The following is a 12,748-nucleotide window of genomic DNA, read 5'->3' on the forward strand; positions in this document are numbered from 1 at the left end:
CTATAAGGTTACATTTGTTTTCTGTTATTAAGGTATTGTACACAATAAGCCCGTAATTTGCCGTGAAAATGTTACAATTTCACATTTTTGGAGACACAAACATTAAATAATAAGGTCTTCATGTTATTGTTTAACTAAACGATATCCTTTTTAATAATTTGCAAATACTGAGCCAAATATGTTGTGTTTAAAAGTTAGTGGTAACAAACATAATTGTATTTATTTAGAACATTGAATCAATCCTTAAAACTCTCATCCATTTTAAATAATTTAAGTTATGAACACAATGATGCATAAAACCCAAGATACACTACCGAAAAAAAAAACATTAAAAACTGTCTTCAATACAACATACGAGTTACACAAACAGTTTTCGGAAATTCAACCTTGCGCACACGTCTTAAAGTTGTTATTCCGTTAAGACTATTAGTAAAATGCTATCCAGTGTGGATAACCAGTGGACCTTTTCAATATTATTAGTATCCGAAAACAGTTCTTCGCAAATTCAATCTTATCCGCATGTCTTACGGTTGCTTTTACATTGCGACTCTTTGCAAAATGCCAGACAGGTTCAATTAGGCATTTGCACATTTTATGCATAGATTAGGAAACGTTTTTGAGATACATAGTATGCTTTTGGTTTTTATATATCAATTGAAGGAAAACTCTAGGAATGTCTCCGTTCAATAACAGCCTATCAATTCAATTACTTTGGTTTTAACATGAATAACATTCACCATATCACAGGCTAGCCATATTATATAATTTTACATACATATAATTTTGTTTCCAAAACGACGCACAAGAGTACCCTAGACATTTTTTGAAGAAAAAGATTGTGGAGTGGGCTAACGATAGCAAAGCTTTAGCTATGATTGCAAAGATTTTTTAAGAAATGACAAAAAATTGTTGCTTCCGAACGAAACCGCGAAAAGTATAATATCAAAAGTATCCCCCTGTTACAGTCGAGTCTAATTTGTAGGTTTTGCCAAAACGTTGATACAATCAAAGTCCTTTTAGGTATAAAATCGTAAGATAGCAATGTGTTGTTTTTTTAAATTTAGTTTCAGTGCAGCGTTTCAAAGCAAGTGTTGAAAATAGAGTGATTAGTAATCGGTGAAAAGAGAGCCAATGTTCACACAGCCGCAAATTAAAACATAACTAAATATATTTAATTAAAGTAGATAATAAAATTTCCAAAATTAATTTGGTTATTCATAGTATTGTTTTTTCACTTCATTGAATTATTAAGTTTACATCTGCAAGCATTGTTGCTAAATAAATAAAGCGATATAAGAATAAAAATAATCGTATCAATAAAAACGTTTTAATTTAACTAAGCAATAAGACATTAGGCATTAATAAAAAGCTACTGGGCTATCATTGTCACATAGTCGACGCTTAAACCATTCTCAATCTATCTGAACTACGATCATTGAAGAAGCGAGACAGCACACTATTCAGTGTATAGCGCTATCCCTCTTTCACGACAATATCAGTTGTTCAGTTTGATAGTACATTATAATTTTTAGTGTTTTATAATTCAAATTTAGTGTCTGCTGTATAGGAGTTTCAAATGAATTAATAATAATGAAAGGAATATGAGACCATGAATATAGAAATAATAGTATACATTAAGTTTCTTTGATCAATTCGTACAGATAATCTTAATAACAGGTTATGGTGCTCGCGGTAATTGCAGTCACCTTTAAAAGCACGTGAACAGGGAACCAGGGAAGGTGTTGGCGTGTTCTTTTTTTTTTTAAAAAAAAAACTACTCCCGCTTTAAGTAATTGAATCTTTGAGTCGCGGTGTTTCCACAAACATTCATGTTACATGCACAAATGCACACGACGGTGGAATGTTTTTTGCTTCCTTTCCCCGTCCTGCCGCTTATATACTTTACGGAGATGACTAGCACTTGCTAGCTATCCTTAAACCAACCTTCTTGAAACATTGATGTAGAATTATATAAGACCGTATATCAATTATAGATTAATTCTTGCTCAACTCTTAAAATCATTAAGGTTGTTTGCCATCGCTTATAATTTAAGATTGCATTTCATTTGACTCAAATGTCTAAACAGAAGTAATTTCCAAAAATATTTAATTAAAAACTAATAAAAATATAATTTGAAAACTCACTTTACAAGCTATATCTGTCTTTAATTTCCATTATAATATTACACTTAAATAATGTTGCCACTGATAAAATACTTCAGTGTTACCACTTAAGTTTGTGAATTGACAGTAAGAAGGTCATTATGCATTGCAGTATATTTGTGACTCCTACGACTCTGGGAAGAGTATGCTTTCGACTGGCGCTGGCGCCGTCATGTCATCATTGTCTGGACGGGACCAGTCCTAAAAAAAAGTGTAAAATAATTTAATAAAATTTTAATAAGTTGGCTGGAAGAAAATTATTTAGAATTGTCCGCTATATTTTACTTGATTGTTAAAATAGTATATTCTTGTAAAAATATTTTTACCTGCTCGTCCGTACTCGCAAAGAATAAATAGAATAGATTAGCACCGAGGTCGATGGCCGCTGCCAAGTAGAACACCTCACGCCACTGGCCAAGCGTTTGCTGGAACATTATACTTTCAGTTAGAATGCTTACCACGTGGTAAAATAACGTACGATCATATTTAAAAGGTTGTTTTCAGTTCATGGATGTTAACGTTTCTTTGGCAAAGACGGCTTTGATCTTAGGCTGCCTACACACTTAGCGGGTAAGCGTTCGATGAAAAACGCTAGTTCGTAGTGTAGACAGCCTTATTGTGATTGATATTTGGTGATATGTAGAATACTTTTATAGACTTTAAGGCGTGCTGCTGTTGAGTTCATTCCGTCATTAAAGCGTCGAAGGGTACACAAATTAATGTGCTATTCAAAATAATCTTAACGTTAAAGCTACCTAGGTAACTAATTAAATAAATCACTTCTTAATTAATATAATATTTTAGACAAACATCGGATCCCTTGCATAACAAAAAAAAAACATTTCAACTGCAACATGAGATCTGAGTTACTGGTAATTTATAATGGCGTGTCACCTGTTCGGGTTTGATGATAAGTCCCACGACGTACGGCGCCATGAACCCGCAGATGTTGCTCGCGGCGTTCGTGATACCGTACATGGTGCCGGCGAACTGCGGCGACAGGTCGATGTGGTTCATCTGGTTACCTGAAGATAAGTACAAAATATTTATATTGTACAAAATATGTATTTTGATGCAGACGGATCGCCTGGTACTAAGCGAATCCTACCGTCCATGGACACCCACAACACCAAAAGAGTCTCAACTGCGTTGCCGACCTTTAAAAAGATAACACTCTTCTAGGAGTTTTGAAGGTCGTATCGGTTATAACACGCATCCGCGGTATACATATAGATTAGATACACTTTGGCCAGGCAGCATTTCTAAGTTTTATATACTCATAAGTACATAGTTCAAAACAATAAAATACAAAAAAAAACATATTTATTAAACATTTTGTACAAACCGACATACTATGCAAAAAAAAACAGGCACAACCGTAATCGTCAAGGCCTTTAACAAGTTACCTTGCATATTATGTAACGGATAACTGCGTAAGTATTGCAACCATTCGAGTCGGACTAATTAAGATTACGCGGAGAGATTGCTTTCTCATAGAAGTTTAATATAGAAGACATACTAGTAAAGTCACATGAATTATTTTGGGTTAAACTAAGTAAGCTTAAACATTTTATGAAGCTATTGGGGTGTTTTAGTATTCCGGGTAAACAGTTCGAACTATTTTTTTTTTACTATTGCTTATCACATGAATTCTTCTTCAATCCGTTATGAAGATACTTCAAGAATGTTTAAGATACCCAAACAAAATTACAAAAATCTTTTAATTTAAGTATGCGGCAAACATCCGCGGGCATTATCCGAAAGTTTAGGTTAAGTTTAAGTTAAGTCTGTAAAAGTCAAACGGAATAAGAAATAAGGAAAACATTATTTTTCAGGAATAAACACAATTTTAAGTATAAACTTACCTGCATATGCAGCACCGCCAAAGGTCGATGCGATACATAACAGCAAGATGACGGAGATACGGTCACAGCCGGCCCACGCGATGCCCAGCAGTCCAAAGGCAGGGATAAACGCCGCTGAAAAATAATAATTACATGTAAAACCAATATAATTGTTGCATAATCAAGGTGTTGCGGGTTCGAACCCCGCGTAGGACAAGCATTTGTGTGATCCACGAATGCTTGTTCTAAGTCTGGGTGTCTTTGTGCATGTGAATTGTTTTGTGGAACACCCCGCGACACAAGGATTAAATTCTTTAGCGCGGGAGTTGTTTTATAAAATAAAATTAAAAATGCCTTAGGTCTAGGGGCACACCACCACTTTTTCGGTGGTGGAAGCAAGATGCCGTTTTAAATCGATGAGTATCTCACATTTACAAGTTCAACAGTCTAACAGTAAACGACGATGACAGGTTTCCGGACACAATCAATTATTAACTCGACGAAAAACAATTTACTAAGTTTTAGAAAAGGATAGTTTCATAATTTTTGGTATGCAACAAGCATGAGGCTAGCATTAATGAACAATATATTGTAATGAGCACAAAAATAATTCTCAACAAACAGACTCAACAAGTAGGGAACAGATCCGAAATAACAGGGAGCAAGGCAGATACAACTTTTAACAATCCAAAATATGCTTTATTTCAAGGGCATAAGGTTGCATTTATAATTCATGTTCCTGTTCATTTATAAGGTTTGTAAGTACTTACAGACTGTGTTCCAAAGCTTCATGCTGTTGAGGCGCGATATCCATCCCTTAGCAAGCGTCCAGTCAGCGAAGATACAGAGCAATATGCCACCAATCCATGCAGTTAGGTAAGGCAGAGCACTCAATCTTGCATTCTGTAAAGCGATCATATTATTATTTTGTGTAAGGGATCAACACTTTTTATCGTCTCGCTAAGTATCTCGTTTGGAAATCAATTCTGCAATTAGGGTCAGTAATTTAACGTTTTAAAAGTGCCTGGAAAACGGCCTATTAGAAATAAAAACGTTTTATTCTGATTGCATCTGCTCTGATTGATCTGCATAATTATTATTATGTTTCGACACAAAAAACGAATCTTATTCTTGAGGCCAGACAATTAATTGAAGTTTATCAAATTTTTTGCTAGGGTCTACTAACAAAATTTCAGGACCCGTCAAAACCCGGAAGCTATCAGCGGCTAAACCGAACTATTTAAACTTTAGACCTGATTTTAATTTTTTTTTCTGGTTTTGATTGCCAGCATTAATTAAATATCTGTATTATTAAAATAAATAACTTATTAAATTAAAAAAAATACTTACGGATACAATATCGAAATGCAAAATATTATTCATGTAGGAGGGTAGTTCGGTGAACTGCGTGTAGAACACCCACGCTTGACCGCACTGCGCAATAAGGATGGCCCACAGTGGGACACACGTCAAGAACTTCAGCCACGGTATTGCCATGCTTGGTTTGTCCTCCTGAAAATAAATAAAATTATATATTTTCTCTCCCTTTTCATCAGGTTAGTTTTCAGAGATAGGAACAGTACAACGCCAGTTTTTGTGAGCCGGAGTTAATTCTTTTGGACTTTCTTTTGCTTGGGGCGGCGACTGCGTATAAAAGCATGAAGAAAGAAGTGTGTTTTACAGGTAATCTGCAAACGTTAAGAATAATGGTAATAGTGAAGGATGAAAACATCAGGTCGCTTTGCTTTCCATCGTTTCTGACGTTTACAAAACTCTTCTTGGTTATGGCTACAGACATCGACCCTATCAAGTTCTCCATGATGCTCATAGGTTATTTAATTAATAACTAAAGCAAGTAAAATCGCATTTCACATCTAGGAGGACATAAAAAAGATCAATATCAAATTTAAAAATGGAAACATTTCAACATTTGAAACCTAACCGAAAATTGAACCTACTTAACATCATTAAGCATCGCACAATTCTGCTGAAAATATACATCGATCTGTACTTAAATATTATAGTATAAGTTTATTCGATGCGAGCGAATCATCAAAACATGTGTTAGGTCACGGCGTGAGTCACGCGTCCCACATTACGATAACTGAGCTAACCAATACACACTTAGGTACATAATTATAATCTACATTAAGCAATAAAAGTCCATTTTATAAAGCAGTTATTATCAAATCATTTAGCGCCAAGCTTCGGCCTACCGCACACGTAACGAGGCTGCACATGTGAAAGATAAAAGGCCTTTACTAAATATAGAGGAAATTAAGACTTCCTTAAAATGTAAGGTCAAAAACTCTAGTTATTTCAGTTAAAAATTGCAATCTTTTGTTTCAATAGATTGTTTCTAAACTAGTTAGACTGTGTCAGCGGAGTAATTTTAGGCATATTAGAAGTGCAGAGTGTGACACATAGGAATGTATAATATGATGTTTGGCAGTTCATAGTTCATCAAATTACAGTCGCATTTAATTGGTACTACCACTATCTGTGGCGAATGCAGCTATATACCTACTAAATATACCTACGAAAGGATGGTTATAATGTAGGTCAGTAAGTTAAAGATTAATTCCGAAGAAACAAACAACATAGTACTTCATAATTTCGAAAATAATAGTAACTTAATACCAGCTTCAAATCCTGGTAACAATGAGCTTATAATACACACAAAATGTACAACAACGCTTCATAAATACATCATCAGATTTCACTAAAATGACTTGTATATCAAATATCAGACTTACATGAGGGCCAATACACCTTGTTATGTATTCGATCTCCTTTGGACATATCCTTGGATGTCTTTGAGGCGTATCAAAGACTAGGAGCAGCCAGAATATGAACCACACAACACCGATGCCGCCGAAAATGTAGAAGCAAAGAGGCCAGCCTCCGCCCCATTCGAGGGTGCACAGCCATCCTGATATAGGCAACGTAATCACTGTACCTATGTTAGATCCTGGAATAGAAAGGAAATTATAGAATTTGTGTGATCATCAATTGCTTGTTTTAGGTCTGAGTGTCTTGGTTGTCCTTGTGCATGTGACTTGAATGTTTGGGAAACTCCCGCGAAACGAGGTAGTCGTTTTTTATGAAGATATTAAGGATTTCTTAGGTCTCCAATTTTCTGATATATTGTAATTCAATTTGTCGTTATTACTAGGAGATTGTTAGATGTTTGAATCACGTTTTACAGTTAATGACATAAATAACAATCAGAGTGAATAACTGGGCTTGTACTAAAATTTTGACGAGAATAATATCAACATAGCATAAATAAATTATTGTAATTAATTGTTTTAAAACAAATACAGACCTGCATACACAAAAGCTGCAAACTTCGATCTCTCTAGCGGCGGGATCCATCTCGCTAACATAGCATGCATTGCTGGGTATGTTACGCCTTCGGCTAACCCCGCTAGTGCTCGAACAGCAATGAAGAATGATATATCCGTATATGCTGCAACTGGGCTAAGTAGTGTGAAGAATGCTGTGAAAAATATTCCTAAGCCATACACTAGTTTTCCTCCATACATTTCTGCTATTCGTCCACCTGGGATCTGAAATGGAAATTTGAATTACGTGAGGCATAGAACATTGTTATTTTTACGTCAGGTCAGTATTGCGCATGCGAAACTCATACGTAATTATTATCTGTAGCAAGTTAATATATATACCTTAGATATATACTGTACAATAGATAAAACATATATAGAATAGTGATTAAATCTGAGATTATAAGAAGTATTTGTGTAATCAGCATTTAACTCTTAGTTTGGATCTAGAATATCTATGTATAGAAGATCCTAATATGGTAGGATAAATGAAGTGTGATGCTTGAAGGTCTCAAGTTTCTATAAGAAAAAAATGTTCTGATCAAACATTGGAAAGAAAATCGAAATGTCAGTTTTAAAATTTATTTATAGCCATGTCTTGAACCAGTGTGTCAGTTGATAAGGTGCTATTTCACACATTTCATTTAAAATCATTCTTACCTGTGTTAATACATATCCATAGAAAAATGAACCTAAAACTACACTTTGCTGTTCCACAGTCCAATTGAAGTCACCAGGTCTCTGCAACAAAAACAAAATTATGTTTTATCATTTTTATGGCTCATTCTTTATTTATTTAATTTTTATCCATTGTTATTAGTCAAGAGTGATAGGAACTATAGGAAGTACTTTACAAAACTGTTTATTTACTGCTTACATAATTTTATGAGAACATTTCAAATCTAAGTTCATTTTTAAATTAAATGTAGATAAATAATTCGTGAGAACGTAAACATGCAATTATTACTGCCTAATGTAACACTTATTTTAAATCATCGTCTTTTCATTGAAAACCAGTACAAATTCCACATGTACTGTACATGAATAAAGTGTTTTGTCAATGCGGTTTGAACCCGATTTTACTGGTTCATAAAGGACAAAAAAATATATATTTAAGATATTACTTATTAGATTAAATACTGGATCACTTTGGTACAATCCTTCTGACAACATTTTATTTATGTATTGTAAAGCACATTAAATCATATCTAACTCATGCGTGGGTGTCATTAAAAATAAAATGTGTATTATTATTATTACCTGTGGCACTGAATTGTTACTAACTGGGCCTACTGGGCACACATCTAATGATGTGTTTGTTGGTACGGGAGCTGTAGAGTTGACCATAGCAACTATAGCTACAGACAAGTTGACCCTCATGGCGTACACACTGGCAAAGCCCAGGAAGCCCATAATGCCAAGAACTGTTCGACTTTTGATCCATCCTGTTGTTTCTTCCACTGTAAGGTACAATGTTTAAGAAATGTAAGATTTTCTAAGTACAAATAGGCGTCTAATATGTAAACAGCCTGTTCAAGGTTTTAGCATCAGTTACAAACTTCTTTGACACCTGTTTATTATGTCTAACTGTCAACAAACAATACCTCAAATCATTATCTATTCAATTTCTACAAAGGATAGTCAAGACTGTTAATTATTGATTCAGCAGTTTTTCTATGTACAATTAGCAATTTTACTGACTATTTGTACAAAATACATGCCTATGAGGTGTGACCTCTGTGGCTTATGTTATGCTTATGACATATTTTTAGTCAAACAAATAGTTAAGAACTCTATTCTACGATAGAAAAGTTCTAAGGTTGTTGCGTTTGACCTCAAAACACTTAAGTTGTTAAATAATATTGATACCTAAATTCTAGCACTAAAAATACCTGGTTCAGCTTCAATTAAGTTTCGATGACTGCTCGTAACATCATGTTCTATATCCGAATTGATTATCGGACTTTCTTCTATTGACGATGACATTCTAATTTTCAAATTATAACAATAACACCATTCCGCAGTTTAAGTTACTTATATACTATCTAACATTGAACTTGATAACTACAAAACAATAGAACAAAAAGGGAAATCAAGTAACGTTAGTGAATTTGTAGCAGTGTAGCACTGCACTCTTAGCATGAGTCACGATAGACTTTTTGTTCTGTTATTTAATTTGTTCGTAAACAAAGAGGCGAGCAACAAGCACATCGGAACCTGACACACGACTTGACACTTGACAGTGACACCGACAGATACTCATTTTTTTATTTGATGTGTTCAGAAAAACAGCGTTCATATTTTGCAGTATCGATTTTGAAACATAAAATCGATACTTGCAAAATTAGTGCGTCGCTTAACATAAGTATATAAAGTATATTATTATGAAATATAGTTACTACAACTTATTCAATAATGTAGCATGCAGTCCCCAGAGAGCTTCGACAACCATACACTTGCACATTGAAGCCAATTCATTTTTAATTATATATTTTTAAGCTGGGTCCTCCGTAGTTTTTTGTCAAACGCGCAAAAGGAAATTGTGATTTTTTTATAATATATTAAGATATGCGACAAATAGCGATACCAATAATCTTTTAAGGTATTTTTAAGTATTATCTTTTAACCCTAACACTCTCTCGTATCATGTAAAATAGAAAGTACACCTGTGTTTGTGCACCACAATAAATACTATGCAGTTTGCTGGTGACTTATAACACTAGCATTCGTGGCTGAAAATCAGTTGGGACTTTAAAATAAAAGATGTATTCGTAACAAAACATTTATAAACTTATAAACATTTTAAAACTAAAATGACTATAAATTATATGCTATACCTACTAATGATTACCCATACATGCCAAATAAGTACATTTTAATGACTCACTAAACAACTGTCTACTCTACACACATTGTTTACAATAATTAATTAACTTCTACAATCTGCCGTCATATTACTGAGCTGCCAGTATCACCACAATAAATATAAAATACAAAAAATTTGGACATAGTAGAAAATTTTCTTAAAAAATGACATCCTAAGTAACTACAATTACAAATTTGCAATAACACTCATCAATTATTTACATAAGACATTCATGTTAAGACTCTTAGAAGGAAGGCCAAAGACTTTTGCATAATGTAGGCATTAACATGCCCATGATAACTGTTGATATGAGATTCACACTGTGGTTGTCTAAAATATTTCTTCCACTAATATGTTTTACCGTCAGACTTGAGTGCGAAACAATCTTTCCATCTTTGTCCAAACCTGAAATTAATTAAAAAATATATATTACCTATTTCAATTTCTAAAGTATTATTTACACTCTCAATTTGAAATTCGAATTAGTCGATGGATATTTATAGAATAAAAAAAAGTATATCTCTGCACATTTTATCCTAAAGTTGCTTGAGTTATCCACTCATAAAATGTTAGTGGAACACAATCTACTAGTGAAGCTATTGCAGTGAAAGTTTAGTGGCAATGTCTTTTCTGTTGACTTGAGAATTAGCTTTCTATTAATCTATTTTCAACAATATAATTTTGAATTTACCTGAGTATTGAAGTGTTGCTCCCATTAAGGAATCCACAAGACTCCCCAGAAATCCGGCAAGGGCTCCGAATAAGATTAAAGGCCATTGAGGAGGAGCATAGGCCCATATGCTTTTATCAGAGAAATAATAAATAGTGGAATATTGTGATATGCCAATTACAAGACCGCCGAGTGTACTGAAGAAGGTTCCTATTACACTTATCCCCCCATTTGTACCTTTGGGCACTTTTTTGAAAGTAGTGACCAAATATGGGTCAGAGTTGGAGAAAACAGTTCCAAGCTCTGATGCCCAAGTATCTCCATTGCAACAAGAAAATACACCTGAAATAAAAATATTTGAATGTCATTAACATTTTTTAAACATGAATTGGTGAATAAGATAATTTTCTTTATGGAATTATGCAAAAAGGTATCTTATTTAAAGGACTCTATTAAATAATACATCAAAATAGAATATAAAAATTGCATGAACTAATAAACATACCAAGGATTCCAATAGAAAGCCAAGATGCTCTGTAATCTGCAACAAAGTCTATGGGTCTCTCAGATGCTCCCACATCCAATAGGTATAGGAGTGCTAGCTGACCAGCCATGCCACCATTACAAAGGACTTGAATCCAATTTCTCTGACCACCTAAAATAAATATAATTTTTAATCATGATTTAATACTTTAAATAACATTGCAGAGTATTAAAACATACCTTCTTTAAAATCATCTTCAAACTTCTGTTTAATGTGAGGACGAATTTTTGTTGCTTTTGATGATGATAAAAAGAATGTTATCAGGCAGGCTAGAAATGAATAGTTACTAAGTGTCAAGATAAATGCTAGTGCACAACCAAGGACAGCTCCATTGAAAGTAATACTCTTCTTCCTGTACCCATGCACTGCCACAATAAGTGGTATTAAACAAGATGCCAGCCATCTGCTCGGAGATATCACAACTGGTTCTGCAACAATTTTCATACATAAATTAATATTATTCCACCTAGAACATAATTATAACTCAAAAATGAAGTTTATGGATTAATGAGTTCAAAGATCGTAATAAGAGATAAGTAATTATCAATTAGTTACCGTCAAATCCTTCGCTCTTCGTTATAAACTTCGAATACACTAAATTGATGATCCACATTGACATCGACAAGGGTATTGCGAGAGAGCATAGCAATACATTTATTAAATGTTCGTCTTTAAAAAGTTTATTATTTTGGGCCATTATAACTGGAAAACTTTAGACGAGCAAACGGTATCAGTATATTTTTGAAAGTAATAGATACAGTTCAACGCGTGTTAAAGTTTTATGCAAGCTACATATTTAAACTTGACTATTATATTAAAAGACGTTAATTGACAGACACTTGAATATTATTGTTGCCGCCGTTGCCGGCTATTTTTGTCCACGATCTACGGCAATCTATTTACTTTTTCTACCTACGTCAACAACCAACTTCAATGCTCCGTCAATGTCACTGAAACATAGTGATGCGCCTATCAGTTACTGAATTTACCGTTCATCTTTCGTCAATATATCGATTTTTTATATTTCTGACAGGCTTCATATTATAGATTAGCGATAACCTTGTGAATTCAAAAATTCTGAAATGTACTTTCTGTATCGACATTTCCCACCATAAGCTCATTTTTTCATAAGCAAATTAATTTTGAATTCACACTAACACTGAAAATCTGTTAAGGTGTATTTTTGAATGATTGACTTTTTAATATAAAAAAAAATAAGGACGTTATTTAAAAAAGAAATTGAATCGGTTCATTTATTATGGGCCTACAATTTATTATAAAAGCCGTATGTATGCTGGATATAAAATTAACTAC

The 12,748-nt window shown here is 33.7% G+C and overlaps 2 protein-coding genes across 2 annotated transcripts; both read right to left on the reverse strand.

Moving 5' to 3' along the window:
- Positions 1–316: 316 nt before the first annotated feature.
- On the reverse strand, positions 317–9,596 carry LOC113498574 (sialin). The gene is made up of 11 exons (XM_026878630.1): positions 9,247–9,596; positions 8,615–8,814; positions 8,015–8,095; positions 7,336–7,579; positions 6,764–6,978; positions 5,358–5,519; positions 4,778–4,910; positions 4,029–4,142; positions 3,058–3,188; positions 2,490–2,588; positions 317–2,364 (listed from the first exon to the last, which is right to left on the reverse strand). The coding sequence occupies exons 1-11, from the start codon at positions 9,338–9,340 to the stop codon at positions 2,290–2,292; spliced, it is 1,548 nt and encodes a 515-aa protein (XP_026734431.1). The 5' UTR covers positions 9,341–9,596; the 3' UTR covers positions 317–2,289.
- A 526-nt stretch (positions 9,597–10,122) lies between these two features.
- LOC113498575 (transmembrane protein 19) lies at positions 10,123–12,392 on the reverse strand. The gene is made up of 5 exons (XM_026878631.1): positions 11,990–12,392; positions 11,614–11,862; positions 11,396–11,545; positions 10,912–11,232; positions 10,123–10,625 (listed from the first exon to the last, which is right to left on the reverse strand). The coding sequence occupies exons 1-5, from the start codon at positions 12,129–12,131 to the stop codon at positions 10,465–10,467; spliced, it is 1,023 nt and encodes a 340-aa protein (XP_026734432.1). The 5' UTR covers positions 12,132–12,392; the 3' UTR covers positions 10,123–10,464.
- Between the last annotated feature and the right edge of the window lie 356 nt (positions 12,393–12,748).

The sequence above is a fragment of the Trichoplusia ni genome, chromosome 11 (genome assembly GCF_003590095.1).
Source record: "Trichoplusia ni isolate ovarian cell line Hi5 chromosome 11, tn1, whole genome shotgun sequence".
NCBI lineage: Eukaryota > Metazoa > Arthropoda > Insecta > Lepidoptera > Noctuidae > Trichoplusia > Trichoplusia ni.

Bases quoted from the DNA above. Each gene is read 5' to 3' on its own strand.
- LOC113498574 (XM_026878630.1), bottom strand. From the start codon at position 9,340: ATGTCATCGTCAATAGAAGAAAGTCCGATAATCAATTCGGATATAGAA. The intron at 8,815-9,246 runs GTATTTTTAGTG...TGTACCTTACAG, and splicing joins CTTAATTGAAGCTGAACCAG to TGGAAGAAACAACAGGATGG. The intron at 2,589-3,057 runs GTGACACGCCAT...ATAATGTTCCAG, and splicing joins TTATCATCAAACCCGAACAG to CAAACGCTTGGCCAGTGGCG.
- LOC113498575 (XM_026878631.1), bottom strand. From the start codon at position 12,131: ATGGCCCAAAATAATAAACTTTTTAAAGACGAACATTTAATAAATGTA. The intron at 11,863-11,989 runs GTAACTAATTGA...AAATTGTTGCAG, and splicing joins GAAGAGCGAAGGATTTGACG to AACCAGTTGTGATATCTCCG. The intron at 10,626-10,911 runs GTAAATTCAAAA...AATTAATTTCAG, and splicing joins AGCAACACTTCAATACTCAG to GTTTGGACAAAGATGGAAAG.